This window comes from Leuciscus leuciscus (genome assembly GCF_965113295.1).
Source record: "Leuciscus leuciscus genome assembly, chromosome: 23".
In the NCBI taxonomy this organism is placed as follows: domain Eukaryota; kingdom Metazoa; phylum Chordata; class Actinopteri; order Cypriniformes; family Leuciscidae; genus Leuciscus; species Leuciscus leuciscus.
In genome coordinates, this window is record NC_138747.1 from 30,626,932 (window position 1) to 30,647,115 (window position 20,184).

The 20,184-nt window shown below is 40.0% G+C and overlaps 1 protein-coding gene across 2 annotated transcripts; it reads right to left on the reverse strand.

The window, feature by feature from the left end:
* Nucleotides 1–1,491: 1,491 nt before the first annotated feature.
* Nucleotides 1,492–16,017, reverse strand: LOC309488265 (uncharacterized protein). 2 transcript variants are annotated; one of them, XM_082156412.1, is made up of 7 exons: nucleotides 15,931–16,017; nucleotides 15,090–15,246; nucleotides 14,943–14,981; nucleotides 9,455–9,523; nucleotides 5,941–7,933; nucleotides 4,185–4,253; nucleotides 1,492–2,821 (listed from the first exon to the last, which is right to left on the reverse strand). In XM_082156412.1, the coding sequence occupies exons 2-7, from the start codon at nucleotides 15,120–15,122 to the stop codon at nucleotides 2,598–2,600; spliced, it is 2,427 nt and encodes an 808-aa protein (XP_082012538.1). In that variant the 5' UTR covers nucleotides 15,123–15,246; nucleotides 15,931–16,017; the 3' UTR covers nucleotides 1,492–2,597. The 2 variants fall into 2 exon arrangements, with proteins under 2 accessions (XP_082012538.1, XP_082012537.1); XM_082156411.1 differs by having other exon boundaries at nucleotides 15,650–16,007.
* Between the last annotated feature and the right edge of the window lie 4,167 nt (nucleotides 16,018–20,184).

The window sequence follows — 20,184 nt, forward strand, 5'->3', positions numbered from 1 at the left end:
GAAAACCGGAAGTGTCGCCTTTAATCACAGGAGAGTCGTGAATGCGATGGTGTATTGTTGTGTTTAATGATGTTGTGTCAATTCTAAAAATGTACATACATTTCTTTCATACTTTAGACTATATACAGTGAAATTCATTTATAAATAAAATATTTTTTTATATATATAATTCAGAATGTAAAAAAAGAAGCAGGAATGAACTATATACATATCCTATATTGAATATTAAAGTGTAAATCGCGGCAGCAGCTTCATGTTGGTAATCCAAGGCATTGTTGTTTATCTTTACTTCCGGGGTTCTTCCCACCGGAGCCTCACTTTCGATTTCAAAATGGCGGCTGCGTGAAATCAGCGTATTGGGAGCAACTTTATGATCCTTCCTTTCTAATGGTTCTAGAGGTCTGAAAAACATAGGGATACTAACCATGGTTTTGTTAGCTTACACACGACTTCAGATAATCTGAATCGATGACTTGACCATGCTAAATCGGGACTAAAAAATCATGTGATCGTGCCTGATCGGGACCTCATTTGCATGTTATTTGCATAAATTGCACAATTTCCCATTTGATTTGTGGGGACCTTGCAACAATAATAAGTATATTGCTAATAACAAATGATATGCATTCATAATAAGTAAATCCTCAGATTTCATTTGTCCATTTGCCCTTAAAAAGAGTTTAATCTACAACTAAGCAGAATTAAAAGATACAGTAGCAGTACAAAACATCAGAATAGTTGTTCATACTGTAGATAATGTAGAGATGTAGTGAGGCCTGCAAATGGTGCTAGTGATGCAAAGTCTCACTCTTGCATAGCACATCCAGGCCCGGTTTCACAGACAGGGCTTAGATTTATCCAGGATTAGGCCTTCGTTCAATTAGGACATTTAAGTAGGGCTGGATATCGAGTTCGATACTTTTTAGGCACTGAACGAAATGACTCCACTGAACGAAATGACTCAATACCATTGAGTATCAAAAAACGTTGTCGTTCGGTACCAAATTTCGATACCTAAGGGGTTAATCTCGCCAACGTCAGTGAGCCAATAAGCATGCAGCATGATTGGCTGTGGCGAGGCATCAAGGAGAAACAGTAGTTTGTGCCGTTTACGCCCAGAGACATGGCTCACAAACATGACAAATAGGCATATAGAAAGCTTGAGATGTCTAGGAACCAATTCGAATTGAAAACAAATACTCTCTATGTAATCCAAATGAAAGGTGCATTTCTCTCATAGGCACGCACACGTTCACGACACTGCAGAGATGATGAGTCTGCATCGTCATCTTCATCTTTGCAGCCAACACTGACTCAGAAAACACTAGTTTATTAATAAGGAATTAAAATGTCTCCTGGCTATTTTTCCCAGACACATTCACAATGATTAGGCTACTTTTGCCAGTGCTTTGCGGCTATCTTTATGCGTGTGCTTGAGCGCGAGGCATATATTACGCCCCCCAGTGGCCTATATAAGACATTGAATCTGTAAAGGTAATATATAATGTTAAAACAGGTTTAATCAAATTGCTATTGAAAAAAGTATCGTCCAGCAACCGGTATCAAAGTCAAGGTATTGGTATCGATATCGAAAAACGTTTACCAATACCCAGCCCTACATTTATGTCATATTTATAAACATGCCTTAGAAAAAAATATTACTGATGCGCATCTTGAGACAAAACAATGGCACTGATATATTTTAAAACATGTCAGTGCAAGTTGCTTCAGTTAAAACAGCTCAGACCTGCATTGCAGTCTGGGACTAGCTTAAGCCTTGTCTGTGGAACCTAGTGTGGGCTAGTGTTGTCCATGTAGTCATCTTCACAACACAAAATATTTGGTTCGATTGACTGACGCTCCTATATTTGATAGGAATATCAGTGTGATTGAAGTGAAAGAAGCAGTAAAAAAAAGTAATCTATTCTCTATTATATACAAAGATTACTGTCTGGATATTGTCAAAACCATATCAAACCATCAAGTCTAACCCTTAAACCTCTCCACTTCAAACTAATCTTTCCTTAATTTGAATGATTCTTTAATAGTTTTTAACCACAACCAATCATCTGCTCCTAATTCACATGGTACTTACGACCATGATAATAAATCTACTACTAACTAGTAATTAAACCTCAAAACATCAACTCACATTTAAATAGCTAACTTTTAAGGAGTTCAACTTTACAAACGAACTCAGCAAATGAAGTTGCATGAACCTCAAAACAAACTATCGTTATACTAAAAAGTATAAAAAATTTCAGGTAGAGACATAAAAATATAAACAAAAACTAGGTAAAAACTCGTAGGATGTTGAATATTTGTATTACAATATGTGTGTGGATGTAAATATTTGGTTGTTGTTTTTTGCCTCACACGTACCCTATTTGAAATTATGTTTGCATTATGTTTATGACTGATAAAGGCCACAAGCTGGAAATTACTGGTCTAACAATAAAGTTGTTCAATATCCTACAAGTTTGGCTGGAGTTTTGACTTGTTTAGAAGAAGAGTGTGTATCTCTATAACAACTTGGAACATAAAAAAAGGCAAATTATACAAAAACTGCCATGCTACTAGAGTTGGTAATCTTCATATTATTTGCACTGCAAACTCTTTTTATAAGCTGTAATGCGGTTATATATGAAGAATTTGAGGTTTTTCCAGTCCCGGTTCTTCAGAGCTTCTGGTTCAGCCTTTAAACACTTCTCACAGTCACTCTTTGCTGGAACAGTACACGATGTGATGAAATGCATCATGTGTCTTTGCACCGCCTGCACCTCTGTCTGCTGCCAGGGTTTTTTCCTCTGGGTAGTTTTACCTGAAAGTGGTCAGAAAAAAAAATAACATAAATAAAAGGACAAAGAATAGCGTGTGCTGAAGGTCTGAATCCTACATCAGTATTTCGCAAAACTGCAATGGAAACAGTTTACATGTCGCCTGGCGTAGATGGCGCGGTATGTTTGGTCAGAAGACGAGACATTAAACTCATAAAAGACAAAATAATTATGTGAATACTGGATTCTAAGCAACAAAGAAATGCCACAATCAAGACCTCGAAGCAGAAATGAGCTACCCTGGTAATCCAGAGTTCTCGCGAGAGCACAAGTTGAATTTGCTCAACGAGTTTACTCTAGTGTTGAGTAATGATGCTCATTAAATATGCCCCTCGATCTGAGCTGCACCAATCACATCGGGTTATCTGATATAGGTGGGCCAGAGGCGAGATGACGACAGCGCTGTGACGTCGAAGTCATTAGTAAACATTGCAGGATGGCTATGGATGAACACCGGTTGTTTGAAACGGCTTTGACCGCTACAATGAACGAGTTAGACTTGGCTTTTTATCTAAAAGAGGAACAGAAGACGGCGCTCGAATCGTTCCTTTTCAAGAAGGACGTTTTTGCTGTTTTGCCGACCGGATACGGCAAGAGTCTAATCTACCAGTTAGCTCCGCTGGTAGCTAAGCGTATGGGGTTTATTGTTGTGATTGGTCGTAGTGTTATCCAATTGCGTGCAGTGAGATTTTCAAATGCATGCTTGGTGCCGCCCCATCGAGCTGGCCGATTTACATTAGTCGACGCCAGACCATTAATCTTTCAGATTTAGGTCTGGATTTCCAGGCTAGAAATGAGGGAGAAACACCCAGAAACTCCTCATATGAGCCTCTCACAAGTATAAGGGGATTTCCTCTCCATTAATGCTGGGATAACACGCCTACGTCTCCTTCCATTAATAATGATGGCTAGTGCAGTGACTGGGATATATGTAAACCTAGCAACATCCGTTACCATAATCTTTGCAATGACTTATCACGAGAGAAAAAAAAAAAGTATGTTTTAGTCGCATAACATCAGTTAATGGAAACGCCATCATTTCGCAATTTTTTTATCGACATTTAGAAAATAATCGCAAAAGTTTTGCGCAAATCTGTAATGGATACGCGGCTAGGAAACACTGATTTCTAGATTCTGCCCATTGGACTGAATGGATAATTGGGGAAATTATAATTTGCTATTAAGTCTTCAAAAAGAAATGGTTAAATCTGATCGCTTTTTATACATTCATATATTTCCCAACATTTTTGGATTAATTACATAAATCCGTCAACGAATTATATAAGACATAGCAGTAGTAATCATTTCAAATTACAGAAAAGCTACTTGAAGTTGAGTAATACAAACCATAAACAGTAGATGAACAGTGTCCCTCCTGTATGTGCCCGTCTTCCTCATCACAGTTCACAACTTTTTCTGTGGAGGTCATAGAAAGCACAGCTTCACAACGGGATGAAGCAGAAAGTGGCGAACACAATAAAACTAACAACAATAAGACAAATGGTAACACTTTACAGTAAGGTTCACAAGTTAACAACCTTAGTTAACATGAAGTAAGAATGAACAGTACTTCTACAGCATTTATAATCTTAGTAATATTAATTTCATCATTTACTAATAGTCCAGTCATTTTATGAAAAAAGGCTGAACAAATTGCAACAGAAGCAAACTCAACTGATTTTGTATCCTCAGTATGTCCTGAGTAAGGGGGGGGGAAAAAAGTCCTGAAGAATCCCATTAGGGGAAAGTTTAGAAAAAGACCCAAATACGCCTATTCATTCTCTTTCTCACGTGAATAGGGTAAAAATGTTAATCTTTAGATATCACCATGAAAATTACTGAGTTGATTACTTGCATCAAGACAAACAAAAAATGTATTACAAGTTTTTTGAAATGGTTTGTTAACATGGACAAACGGTGCATAATCTAATTATGTATGTGCTAATTTGCATAAATACCACAACAGATCTAAACATTGGGTATAGCCAGGTGAAAATGTCTTGTTGAATCTTGATGACACATAACAGTAAAATACTTAATGTTAAGGTCTGAATGGATCCCAGGCTACCCATGAGCATTAATACACAGAGGCAGGAAGAAGTACTTTAAACCAGCCTTTATTAATTATTATTAAGAGATGGGGTTTGGGGCTGGGTCCGTGGGACTGTTTCTGGGGATTCACTTTTTATTTTGCATTCTCCTTACCCTTGTCTCCTGTTCTTCCCTAAGACTCATCCCCCAGAAACAGTCCCACGGACCCAGCCCCAAACCCCATCTCTGCAATAATAATGAATAGGGGTGGTGGTGGCGCAATGGATAAGACACATGCCTTTGGTGTGAGAGACCCGGGTTCGAATCCACTGTGAGACACCAATGTGTCCCTGAGCAAGACACTTAACCCCTAGTTGCTCCAGAGGCGTGCGACCTCTGACATATATAGCAATTGTAAGTCGCTTCGGATAAAAGCGTCAGCTAAATGAATAAATGTAAATGTAAATGGAATAAAGGCTGGTTTCTAAAGTACTTCTTCCTGTTTAGATCTGTTGTGGTATTTATGCAAATTAGCACATACGTAATTAGATTATGCACCGTTTGTCCATGTTAACAAACAATTAAAAAAAACTTGTAATACATTTTTTGTTTGTCTTGATGCAAGTAATCAACTCAGTAATTGTCATGGTGATATCTAAAGGTTAAAATTTTTCACCCTATTCACGTGAGAAAAATAATGAATAGGCATATGAATAGGCTATATTTGGGTCTTTTTCGAAACTTTCCCCTAATGAGATTCTTCTGGGATTTTTTTTCCCCCTTACTCAGGACATATGGAGGATACAAAATCAGTTGAGTTTGCTTCTGTTGCAATTTGTTCAAGGTTGACCCCCATTTTGGCTTAAAATGACTGGACTAAACACGTTATTAAAATCAAAAACATTAGTTAATACACCGTGAATTAAAATGAACAAACAATGGACAGCTGTATTTTTTTTTAACTAACATTAATAAATACTGTAACAAATGAATTGCTCATTGTTAGTTAATACATTAACCAATGTTAACTAATGAACCTTATTGTAAAGTTTTACTAAATAAATGAACACACCGTCAGGATCGATCCCAATTTCGTCCCAGTTCTTGCCATGGAACTCAGCTAATCGTCCTTGCTCGAGAGCCATTAAAACTTTGCTGATCTTGGCCAGATGCAGGGTCTTCTCAGGGAGTCGGCAGAACTCACGATGGATTATTATGTAATGTCCGAGAAAGTTGGCGAGCTGCTCCATCTCTGTGTCGGTCATATTCAGCACCGTTGAAAGGGTTGCGGCTTGCTTTCGCAGTCTGGTAGATGTCAGTGACTTGGGAAACTTTGCACCACACGCTTTCGCAAAGCCACGGAGGCAGTCTGACCCTTGGAGATGCGTCACGGATTCTGGCCTTGCAAACAAAAACCCGTTGTCTTTCAGAACCCCACAAGCCTCTCTCTGCTGAACCAGAAGTTCTAAGGCACTCAACATCTTTGGAGTCAGAAGGATCGGAACGGGCCAACCATGCGTTCCTCTGGTGACGATCATTGAGAAGTTTCTGCAGAGTATTTTCTCCACTTCGGAGAGCGCCCAGCCCACATCCACGTGCGGATCAAAAGTGTCTCTTGATAAAAATGCAGACAAAGGCATGTTCGCCACCTCTCCTTCCCGGCGCCGGTTAAAGAGCATCACCTGTGCCAGACACACCTTCGCCAGCTCCACCCAGGCTTTAGTAGAGGGACTTTCAGAGAGGCAGCTGTTCCACTTCTCTTGCACCTGACTGAGATACGTATGCATTTTCTGGACGTCTTCAGTGAAGGGCATGATAGTGGGCACATTACTCTTTGCTTCCCTGATGTTCCTCAACGCTGTCGCAGAGATCATCTCGTTCCACTTCTCCTCGTGGATCTCTTGAAACTCACTGGCATTCTTCACAAGCTCTTTGTTGTTCGAGAGTAAACCCTGAGCTTTCAAGACTTTGTTTACTTTAACTAGGGAATTCCCAAGCTTGGTGGCGAGCGTTGGAATCAAGAACTTGTCAGATTCAATGTCATACCCACATGTGTACTTGACAGCTTTGACAGTCTCCATGTACCTCTTTGGATTCACACAATCTTTAATTGTTTTTAAGGTGGTGACTCTCCTAGCATTGTCGAGCAGCCTTCCCAACTCTCGCATCTTCTCTCGCACGCCCTGTTTATTCTTGGCTGATATCCCACCTTTGTTTAACAAGTGCTGTCCAAAATCAACAATTACTTTGTCATTTTTGATTATATCCGTGATGGGGTCAGGAGTCATGGTAGTGATTACTCCCCACAGCTGTTTAGTTATGTTTGAAGGCACAGGCCCTGTGTATCTACACAAAGACTGAACGCGGTATTTTCCTGGTTTGGGGGCGACTGAGCGAGGTTTGAGTCTACAATAACGCATATGTCGCCAAAGGACCTTTCTTATAAAAAGCCCTTGACAGTACACACAGTGCATGAAATCATCAGCCTGGGCTTCTTTAGGCGGCCGTTTAAACGGCACCAGTTCCCCCTTTCCTGATTTCACAACAGCAGCATTGTGAGCATAGTTTCCTCTGTTGCGAATATAATCTAGCAGTTTTCTTCTCTCTTTGGATCCCTTCGGAAAGCTTAGAGCTTTAGCCACATCAGATTTTTTTTTATGTGAACCTTCTAGATGCCTTGCCATCTTAGCATAAGGCTTACGGCAATACAAGCAGTAATGTCTCTTGTCGTACACTCTGCTGCCTCCTCTTTTCTGGTACGCACTAACAACTACGCCGTCTTTAGTGTTCTGACTCGAGCAGGGCTCTTCTGCTGTCCCAGACGCTTCAGATGTCAGACTGTGCCTATCAAAGGTCATTTTGTCAGACGCTGTCTCGCAGACGGGGGAACTCGCTGAGCCAGATTCATCAACATCCATTTCATCAAGAAGCTGAAGTTTTGTCTGGTCTGGGATGAGGTTGTCATCACTGTCAGTTTCGGAGAAGATATCTGAGATGTCGGAATCTGAACTCTCTGATGTAGAATCATAGAGATCATACGAATCTTGAAGATCCATGTCTTTCATCTAAAAAATAAATGAATAAATTAGAAACATATAGAACTGTCACAATTCTTTAATTAATTGATCAGCAAATTAACAGAAATAAATGTGCAATTATTTTGATCATCTCTTAATCGTTCAAGTAATTTTTCAATATTTTGGACAGTTGATCTGACAAAAAAAGGGCATCTGATTAGAAATGTACCGAGCAGTGTTGCCAACTATTTTCACAGGAAAGTAGCTAACGCCTTCCCTAAAAGTCGCTAAATGACGCCATACGTCAATTAGCATATTCATGACATAATCGCTTCGTACATGTGTTCTGCCTGCCTAATGTATTTTCTCTCTAAATTAATGCTCACATACTACATACTGTATTTAATATAATATAATATAATACATAATATAGCCGAATGTCAAATAAAGCGGTTCTCATTTCCTATCTTTTTTTTTGTCTGACAAGAACGAGTAGCTATAATATAGTGAATGACAAAAAAATGTATAGGCCTATGTGGAAAATTATCTGAATTGAGAGAGTTCGGGAACCGGATGAACTAAAGCTCTGTGATAGTGAGTATTACAAGTATTAAGCACAAGAAAAGAAAGGAAATTAAAATGGTCAAACTAAATTCTTTAAATATAAAACAAAAGAAAAGCAGATAAGTCCGTGGAAAAACACTACTCATTCACGTCTGTCAGCCGCCGTGCGCTCAACAGATGAACGTGCTGCTGCTCCTCTCAGACATTCACTGAACAAGGTAGACGCAGCTAGAGAGAGTGACGGCGGGGAGAAAGCAAGACCTCGCACTCGCAGGACAGTATTGGCAACATTTGAAGGTTACTGAGGTTTGTCCAAAAAGTCGCTAGTCGTTTAAAAAAAAAAAAATTTCGCTAAAAATAGCGACAAAGTTGCTAAGTTGGCAACACTGGTACCGAGTGCAATTTTCTTGGTCGATTCCGTTTTTGTTTTTTTAAGTTTGAGATTGTAAGTACAATTTTCTTTACAGGAAGTATAACTGACTACGTTTACAAGCTGTTAAAATTCAGGTTATGGTCGAGATAAGGTCACTATTTGGGTTTCTGAAACATTCGGAATAACCCGTTTACATGCGTGAGCAGAGAGAGTTACTCCTGTATACATGGAATTTGTAATCAATTGGCAATATCCCGATGTAAACGGCGACGCACGGTTAGCGTCTGGACGTACGGACAACCTTAATTAAAGTGCATCTCTATTAATGATCCGATTCTTCTTCCTGTATCCAAAGACAACAACAACAGCAGCAGCACGCGGATAATGAATAGTTCGGGGCAGATAGCGATCGCCTTTGTTTGCGCTTTCCTCCTTTCCTTTACACGCTAATTTCTTGAGACTTTTTCAACTCATAGGTGTGAACGACCAGGCTAAAACGGCGGGGGTTTCCTGACACTTTAAGAATACAATTCACTGAGTAATTGATAATGAGAATAAATGCTGTTTGCAGCTCTAAGCACAATCCCAGTTCAGAACAAAATGGCATTTTTGAGTTTGACTTGAGAACTTACCACGCTATTTCCAGTCAACCTCAGTCTTGGTACAAAAATCTCATTTTCATTTCGGAACTGCGACACAATCTGTAAACAAAAATCAAAAGTATAAACAACATTTTGCATTAGTATAGTATTTGAAATCGAAAAAGACTTAAAAATAAATAAATAATCAACCTCTGTCTGGACACACATTTGAATAAAACAGACTCTACTGGGGTTTTATGTAATAGTTCTTTGTGGAGACCAGTTTCGTCCAATTCTTAACAGTTGGTACTCAGACATGAGCTGCATGATTACTCATTAAAAGATCTCGATTCAAACACCCTTAATCATGAATGACAACGATTCTGCCATGTCTATTAAACATTTGACCGCACGATTCTGAATAAATTGATTTTATAGTTTTTTTTGAGATCATGATTCTCCCACGATTCTGAATAGACAACTAAACTAAATACACTTTAGTCATTAAGCTTTAGACAAAAGTATATAGCACAATCTATATTTGACAAAGAATATATATCAGAACACCCCCCCCCCCCCCCCCCCCCCCCACCCCCCCCACCCCCCCCACACACATTTACATTACACACAGGCTGTTCGGGTCCACTGGACCCGGGGCTAATAAAAGTGTGGAAATTGTAGGTCCTGTGTACCTTTACTCTGTCCTCCTCCTGTCAGGGCCTGCTGTTATTATGTGTGTGTGTGTGTGTGTGTGTGTTCTCTGTGATTGGTAGGTTTAGGGGTAGGGTTAGTGTAGGGGGATAGATTATACACTTTGTACATTAGAAAAACCATTACGCCTATAGAGAGTCCCCATAAACCACATATTCAAGTGAGTGTGTGTGTGTGTATGTATGGGTGTGTGTGTGTGTGTGTGTGTGTGTGTGTGTGTGTGTGTGTGTGTGTGTGTGTGTGTGTGTGTGTGTGTGTGTGTGTGTGTGTGTGTGTGTGTGTGTGTGTGTGTGTGTGTGTGTGTGTGTGTGTGTGTGTGTGTGTGTGTGTGTGTGTGTGTGTGTGTGTGTGCGCGCGTGAGGGAGAGTGAGTGCAAGAGTGAGTGCAAGAGTGAGTTTTGTGTTTCTACCCCTGCCGTTCCCACACAGGGTTGCAAATTCTTAAATGTGATCTAACAAAGGTAAAGAGGAAATATTAACCATATATGCTGTTTATATCACTTGTAATTGGGATGAAGTAAACATCTGTCGAGTATTTTAATATAAAATTGTTTGATTGTGTTGAATTAAAAACCCCAAAATGCAGCGGGTCCACCAGACCCATGAACACTGGCTGAATAACACAACTATGAACATCACACAAGGGTTAAAAACATTTAACCAACTTTACTGATTTATCCAGTAATGAAGCAATTGAAGTCTTAATGAGTGAGTCATTGAATCATTCATTCAAATTGAATTGTGAAAAATAACAATTCAAATAATTAAATGTTTTAAATAGATTGCAGCAAATAACATTTAGTCAGAATCTCTAGTAAATTACATGTCATTTTGTTTAGTTGTCTATTCAGAATCAAGTAAGAAAAAAAAAAAAGTAACGAAATTTCTCCAGAATCGTGCAGCTCTATGAGACACTTTTTGTTTCAATCAAAATTAAATCATTCTGATTGATGAACATAGTGTTTACATGAAAGCTAAATAAAGCGATCGATTTTATGTGCGTGTTTATATGTGACGAGCTTCACATCAGATTTGATCTTTTGACATGCGCACACTGCACAAACACAGAGGTTCTCGCTGTTGGCGCATGCTAACCATCGCTTCTTGTTCTCTGTTTTAAAAGCAGACTGAACCTGGTTAACCTGATTAGGAGAGGGCCTGATCTGTGCTGCTTATATTTATCAAGCAAACAAGGCGTCTGCATGAGAGGAATGAGAAGTTTTGAATGACACGACAGTCATTTATTACACTATATTCAACAACAGCAACTTTCATTGTCACTGTAGTTAACAGTGTCAAAAAGTGTTAAAGTTGAAATAGCTCATATGGGAAAATCACATTAATTAAGTGCTTTAATTGCATTATTATTAAGAGTTCATAAGAATGCCTACAAATACATTAAGCCTATCTCCGAAGCTAAACATAACCACTGAAAAATAAATAAATAAATAAATAATGCTTTCTGTATGAATACTCACGATCACGTTGTTAAAATACATCAGTAAGGTTTAGGGGGAAAAATATAGTTTGTACAGAATAAAACTCCCTATTAAACATGCAAACCAAATGTGTGTGTGTGTGTGTGCGTGTGAGAGTGTGCGTGCGTGTGTGTGAGAGTGTGAGAGTGTGTGTGTGTGTGAGAGAGTGTGCGTGCGTGTGTGTGTGCGTTTTTGTGATTTATGAGCACCGCAATTTGTATAATGGCATTGGTATTACACTGGTATTACAACGTGAACGTGATTTATGAGGGTATTTCCTGAGTCCTCGTATTTCAAAGGGCTTTAAAAGCATACTAAACAGTGTTTTATTAAAAATGTAAAAATGCATAAAGCTTTCTGTGATGGGTAGGTTTAGGGTTGGGTTAGTGTGTGTGTAGGTTTAGGTGTCGGTTTAGTGTGTGTGTGTAGGTTTAGGGGTTGGGTTAGTGTGTGTGTGTGTGTGTGTGTGGGTTTAGGGGTCGGGTTAGTGTAGGGGAGATAATATACAGTTTGTACAGGATAAACACCATTACGCCTATGGAATGTCCTCACAAGTATAGCTAATATACTTTTGTGTGTGTGTTCATGTTTTTCTATCCCGCTGGGGACTTCAACCTGAATGCACACAGACTCATGTGGACTCGTGGCACTGTGGAGACCTACATTGAGGTCCCCATGAGGAAACAAGCTTATAACTCATACAGAATGAGTTTTTTTGGAAAATGTAAAAATGCAGAATGTTTTCTGTGATGGGAAGGTTTAGGGGTGTGTGTGTGTGTGTGTGTGTGTGTGTGTGTGTGTGTGTGTGTGTGTGTGTGTGTGTGTGTGTGTGTGTGTGTGTGTGTGTGTGTAGGTTTAGGGGTCGGGTTAGTAAGCGGAGAGGATATACGGTTTGTACAGTATAAACACCATTATGACTATGGAGAGTCCCCGTTAACCACATATAAAAGAATGTGTGTGTGTGTGTGTGTGTGAGTGAGTGTGTGTGCTTAATGAATTTGTAAATATTTTAATGAACACTGAATATGAATGGAATTGATGTCTAATAAATGTTAGTTTAAAGCACTTAATTAATGTCATTTTCCCGTTTCCCATGACCTAATCTAAAGTGTTAAGGCTGATTTACTCTTCTGCGTCGGACCTCCGCTGTATCTTCTCTCTTCTGCGTCGGACCTCCGCTGTATCTTCACTCTTCTGCGTCGGACCTCCGCTGTATCTTCTCTCTTCTGCGTCGGACCTCCGCTGTATCTTCTCTCTTCCTGCGTCGGACCTCCGCTGTATCTTCTCTCTTCTGCGTCGGACCTCCGCTGTATCTTCTCTCTTCTGCGTCGGACCTCCGCTGTATCTTCACTCTTCTGCGTCGGACCTCCGCTGTATCTTCACTCTTCTGCGTCGGACCTCCGCTGTATCTTCTCTCTTCTGCGTCGGACCTCCGTTGTATCTTCTCTCTTCCTGCGTCGGACCTCCGCTGTATCTTCTCTCTTCTGCGTCGGACCTCCGCTGTATCTTCTCTCTTCTGCGTCGGACCTCCGCTGTATCTTCACTCTTCTGCATCGGACCTCCGCTGTATCTTCACTCTTCTGCGTCGGACCTCCGCTGTATCTTCTCTCTTCTGCGTCGGACCTCCGCTGTATCTTCACTCTTCTGCGTCGGACCTCCGCTGTATCTTCACTCTTCTGCGTCGGACCTCCGCTGTATCTTCTCTCTTCTGCGTCGGACCTCCGCTGTTCCGCTGTATCTTCACTCTTCTGCGTCGGACCTCCGCTGTATCTTCTCTCTTCTGCGTCGGACCTCCGTTGTATCTTCTCTCTTCTGCGTCGGACCTCCGCTGTATCTTCTCTCTTCTGCGTCGGACCTCCGCTGTATCTTCTCTCTTCTGCGTCGGACCTCCGCTGTATCTTCTCTCTTCTGCGTCGGACCTCCGCTGTATCTTCTCTCTTCTGCGTCGGACCTCCGCTGTATCTTCTCTCTTCTGCGTCGGACCTCCGCTGTATCTTCTCTCTTCTGCGTCGGACCTCCGCTGTATCTTCTCTCTTCTGCGTCGGACCTCCGCTGTATCTTCTCTCTTCTGCGTCGGACCTCCGCTGTATCTTCACTCTTCTGCGTCGGACCTCCGCTGTATCTTCACTCTTCTGCGTCGGACCTCCGCTGTATCTTCTCTCTTCTGCGTCGGACCTCCGCTGTATCTTCACTCTTCTGCGTCGGACCTCCGCTGTATCTTCACTCTTCTGCGTCGGACCTCCGCTGTATCTTCTCTCTTCTGCGTCGGACCTCCGCTGTATCTTCACTCTTCTGCGTCGGACCTCCGCTGTATCTTCACTCTTCTGCGTCGGACCTCCGCTGTATCTTCACTCTTCTGCGTCGGACCTCCGCTGTATCTTCACTCTCCGCTGTATCTTCACTCTCCGCTGTATCTTCACTCTCCTGCGTCGGACCTCCGCTGTATCTTCACTCTTCTGCGTCGGACCTCCGCTGTATCTTCACTCTTCTGCGTCGGACCTCCGCTGTATCTTCACTCTTCTGCGTCGGACCTCCGCTGTATCTTCACTCTTCTGCGTCGGACCTCCGCTGTATCTTCTCTCTTCTGCGTCGGACCTCCGCTGTATCTTCACTCTTCTGCGTCGGACCTCCGCTGTATCTTCTCTCTTCTGCGTCGGACCTCCGCTGTATCTTCTCTCTTCTGCGTCGGACCTCCGCTGTATCTTCTCTCTTCTGCGTCGGACCTCCGCTGTATCTTCTACGCTGTAGGCTATGCATCGGTTTTCATTTATACTTCTGCAACGTTGTCCGCGTCGACGTGCAATTACACACGCAAACAGATCACAGCACTTCTTCTTTGGTGATTGGTTCACTTCTAGCAGACCAATCACAGCACTTGTGGTCCGTTTAGAATTGAAACGTTGTTACATTTTAGGAGAGGTGCACGTCAGGCTACACCCCAGCGTAGATGTAGCTACAGCGTAGGTTCGACGCATACGTGTAAATCAGCCTTTACCCTTACAAACCAAATTTTATTTAATTCGGATTTGACCAGTTTATTTATTATTCTAATTGACGTAGATTGTGCTACTAGTTCGATTACAAATGGATTATTAGGGTCCATATATACACAGCTGCTGACTGAAAGCTGTGGGGACGTTATGAGTGTTCAGAATACAGGAACAATTAACCAAAAAAACAAATCCATGTGCAGGTTAAAATCAGCCCTAAACACTCCTCTACCACTAACCCTTCCGGATACATAACTTTAAACTGTTACGAGAACTAATTCTCACTCCATTACCATCAAAACAAACACAACGAAGAGAGACTGTAGAATTATTTTTGTTTGTGTGATGAACATGAATGTACCTGGTGAGGAGAGCTGTCTGGACCAGTAGCATCATCCATCTGTAAAAATAAAATAAAAGTTTATTATGACAACATTAAAATAGTTATTTTTATATTCCAAATAAACTGTATATTTGTTTATTGGCCGCCTGGTTGGGCACGATGTACCTGCTGGTGAGTTTTTCTATTGTGCACATCCATCTGAGCCTTTAGATTGCAGGACTTCCTTGAATTATTAACATTTAGATCACAAATATGAAATCCTCCTCCGTATGTTAGACCGTCTCATTTATCAACGCTCGGTTCGACCTTCGAAGGGATGCAGCTACATACACACACACACACACACACACACATAGAAAGAAAAACGACGAGAAAAAGGAAACACTTGAGAAACATATTAACACAGGGATGCAAACTTAGGAAGATTATAAAAAAAATGGCACGCGAGGACAGACACAAAAATCCCCCAGAAATCATAGATATGGACGGCCAAATTTGGTTAAAACATTACCAGAGCTTGCATGTCAGCACTACAAAAACACAACAAAGATAAACAGTATCTATCTATCTATCTATCTATCTATCTATCTATCTATCTATCTATCTATCTATCTATCTATCTATCTATCGTCTTGTTGCTGTGTTTTCTGTATGGGTGAGGGCTAATTTAACTGTAACCATCAGGACGAGACTGTTTATAGAGATTTAACGGGTTGTTGTCTTACCTTCAAGCCACACTGGCCGGAATTTCTGCCCCCGGTGAATAATTCTCAAGTTTCACCTCAGTGTAATAAATTGAGCAGTCTCGCTCCCTCAGAAAACATGCCGAAATGCTCTAGCATAGTAACGTTATCGCTCCAGTTCTGCCCCACAGCACCGAACAACAGCAGCGGCTCAGCTAACTTAACGGATTGTTTAAACGGTATTTTTAGTTTTTTAAAACGACGCTTGGTTTTTTAACATTTGTATCGCTGGCTATTTGAGTAAGTTAAAACACAATACTTACATTTAAACGTGTAATTGGTGATGGGCGCTTTAAATCGACTTGAAGCTTCGAAACCTTTGCGAATCATTTGTTTCGAAACAGAGATTCGGAGCGCGTACCACGTGATTACAGTAAACGAGGCTTCGTTGCGTCATTGCCTTTTCGACATTTCAGTGGTTCGCCGCTAGGGGTCGATCATCTCTTTGGCTTTGAACCCATTAACCAGATCTCAGATTTTTTTTGTTGCTTTTTTTTTTTTTATTGTAGACATTTTAATGAAATATTTGTATAATAAAAGGGAAGAGTTTTTGTTAATAGTCTTTTATTGGTCTGATTAACCAAGCTCTCCATAATCAGAATCAGAAAGAATCAGAAATGAAATAATGAAATAGCACATATTATAAAGACACTTCATATTTAATGGTATCAGATTATTTGTTAATTGCATTTGAATACAATTTCAATAAAACATTTGCAATTGGGTTTGTGAATGTTTTTTTTATTGTGCAAGTTTTCGCTGCATTTGCACGGTTCTGACCAGCAGGGGGCGTCAGCGTGCGGCGTTTCGAGCGATTCGAACCAGTGAATCATTTTGAAGCAATTGGTTCAATTGATTCAAAGATTCGAAATGCTTTGTTTCTCCAATCACTAGACGAGCACTGGGCGGAGTCAGGGCGGAGTAAACACGAATTTTCAAGAGTTTCTTGTTCTGCTTTAAAGCGCCACTGAGAATAGTGCGTCCTCTCCTGATCACATAATTACACGTCAGTCTAGAAATAAGTTGAATTTAGAAAATAAATGTTCATCATCAATATACAACGGTTTACATATTGTGTTGTGTTTATGACTGATATAATTATTTACAGAGAATTTGCCAGAGGTATCGTTGATAGCCTATAAGCTCCAAGTAAACGAGCCAACACTGAACAGTATTTTTATTATACAGCTAAGTTAACGTTAGGAAAGAAAAAAAAAAAAGAAGAAAAAAAAGAAAATTCACAATTAGCAGTTTCTCCGGATTAATTATTTGTATGTAGCCTATCTGTTTGCGTAAATTATTATTATTTTTTTAATTATTCTTCAAACTACTGACAACATTTCTTCCAAATGAAAATATTGTCATTTAGAGCATTTACATTATTTGCTGAAATCTCTCAGATTTAATCTAAAAGATTGTGTTCCGAAAATGAACAAAAGTCTTTTTTTACAGTCTATGGTTTGGAACGACATGGGGGTGAGGGATTAATGACAGAATATTCATTTTTGAGTGAACTATCCATTTAATTTGGGATCATTTTAATTTTAAATCCCTTACAATGCACTTATTGTGTACATATTATTATTATTATTTTTTTTACATTGTACTTAAAATAAAAATTGAAATCCTGCATGTAATTCATTTCTGTACATCACTGTTGACCCTTCCCTTACCCCTTAACCAACCCTTAAAGCTGACCATACCACCAAACCTGTCTTAACCTACAGGTATCCACCTCAATGACAGCACAAGTGTTATAATACAACATCAACATTTTTTCATGTAAGCTGTTAATACACCTGATATAAAGTGTGACCTCTTTTTCCTCTGAAACCTCTGTTGTTGTTTGAGATTCCGGCTCAGGACCGTTTGGACCTGCTGGGACACACAAAGCCTCTGGGATAGCTTAAGTTGAAAGAGGTAAAAATTACACACATTGTCTTAATGCAGTTGTGGTGCCTTCCATTAGTCCTCGGAAGTGGGAAATTCCAAGTTCCCAGTTAACTGGAACGCTCCTCAATTCAGAGTTGTGATTGGGAAACTCAGGGGAAGTACAACAACCCCAACTTCAGAATCCAATATGGCTGCATCAACCGCAGTGATATTAGTAATCATTATATTAGTAGCCTATAATAATTAATAATAGTAAACCAATAATTAGTGATAATTAGTAAACAGTAGTAATATTGTCTGCATCCGAAATTGCATACTCTCTTACTTATTTTGAATAAAAAAGTATGTCCTATATAATCCGGACGTACTATAATCGCCATACTGTCATTACCCAGATAGCACACCTACATCACGGAGACGTCTATTTGATGTGCGTGTTTACGTCTGGAAGACGTATTTTTAAGTGTTTGCTCATCTGCAATACGTCTATAAGACGTTTCCTCTCAGATGTCAAATAGACGTTTAGAAGATGTCTTTAAGATGTAATGATTTAGAATGAATGTTAAACTGACATCTTAAAGATGTCTATCAGATGTTAGTAAACAGCAGATGCTTTCCAGATGAAGTGATCTTTAAAGGGATACTTCACCGTTTTTTCATATTAAACTATGTTATTCCCTTAACTAAGACGAGTTGATACATACCTCTCTCGTCTCAGTGCGTGCACTAAATCCCTCTGTCTTGCGGCGAAACTTTGTTAGCCCAGTTCATTTAATATGGGCCAAGCAGAGAAGATACCAAACACCTCCACGTTTTCCCTATTTAAATACAGTTACTCGCGAAGTGTAACTCGACCTAGGACGGTGACACAAAACAAAACGTTGCGCTTTTCTAAGCGTGTAAAATGGATAACTATTTTGTATGGCGGAATACCATAGCAAGTGCTTGTAAGCACTTCGACTTGGCGCAGTAATATCTTCACTAGAGGGAGCGGGGGCCGGTGAGAGGATTTTTCACGAGTGAAGATATTACTGCGCCAAGTCGAAGTGCTTACAAGCACTTGCTATGGTATTCCGCCATACAAAATAGTTATCCATTTTACACGCTTAGAAAAGCGCAACGTTTTGTTTTGTGTCACCGTCCTAGGTCGAGTTACACTTCGCGAGTAACTGTATTTAAATAGGGAAAACGTGGAGGTGTTTGGTAGCTTCTCTGCTTGGCCCATATTAAATGAACTGGGCTAACAAAGTTTCGCCGCAAGACAGAGGGATTTAGTGCACGCACTGAGACGATAGAGGTATGTATCAACTCGTCTTAGTTAAGGGAATAACATAGTTTAATATGAAAAAACGGTGAAGTATCCCTTTAACAGACATCTTGCAGACGTACGTGTGCTATCTCGTGTTGTGTTGCATCACTGTTCAGTGGGGTCCATTGACAGCTGAACTACCACTTTGAAGCTTCAAGAAGTTCATAAAGAGATTGTAAATCTATTTGTAAATTTTCTGAAGAGACTCGATTGCTTTATATATGAACAGATTTAATTTAAGCTTTTAATGAACCTCATTTCTTGCATGTCAAGCAAACAAATTAAATCTGTTCATCATATAAAGCGATTATGTCCCTTCAGAAAATTTAAACCGCTCAATTCAAATGGATTAGTTTTACGATCTCTTTATGAACTTTCTGAAGCATCAAAGTGGTAGTTGCGTAGTTGTCAATGGAGGGACAGAAATCTTTCAGATTTCATTAAAAAGATCTTCATTTGTTTTTCAAACATGAACAAAAGTCTTATGGGTTTGGAACGAGATGAAGGTGAGTAATACATGACAGAATTTTCATTTTGGGGATAAATAACATTTTAAATGTTTGTACATAGTTAAGACAGTTAATATAAAGTGGGACAGAAGAAGATTATGACCCTTTAAATCCATTCCAGATCTCTTACTGTGGCATCAGGCAGACGACGAGGCAACGGCAGGGTTATGGCGCAGAGCAGAAGTCTGAGATGACACACACCATATCTTCTGTCATTAGTTCTGTAAGTTTTATTTGTTTTGTAAGTCTTTCTGTTTGTAGCCTATTTATCCAGATAAGATGCTTGATCACTGAACACACAGTCGCTTTGCTACACGTTATGGCTTAACAATCCTTCACCCTTTTTTGAGCATTAATCCGAATGCGAATGAACTGACTCTGAATTTTAGTATCGCTTCTTATATGAGGATCCTTTTTCAAATACAAGGTCAATATTGATTTTCACTAACGACAAAACAACTAATTATCCGTGAATTTGTATGGAACTAAGCTTTAGGAGCTTTCCATCTTTACTCTCCTCCCTGTTACGTTGCATTCGGAGATTGACTATTTTTGACTGTCAAAACACCGGCGGACACAGAGACAGTGAGTTGATCAAAATCTTTCTTTTTAGTAAACTCTGTGTACACAAACAATGTGTTGTCAATGCTGGAGTTCATGTGTAGAGCCTCTGGTGATACAGCACAGTTTCATCTTGTGTCGAGACTTAGTGTTTTAAAAATAGCGATTTTTGATGCCTATCATAGTCGTGCCCCAAGCACTCCCATTCACAAGGCAATTTGACCGAAAACGAAAATACGGTCAAA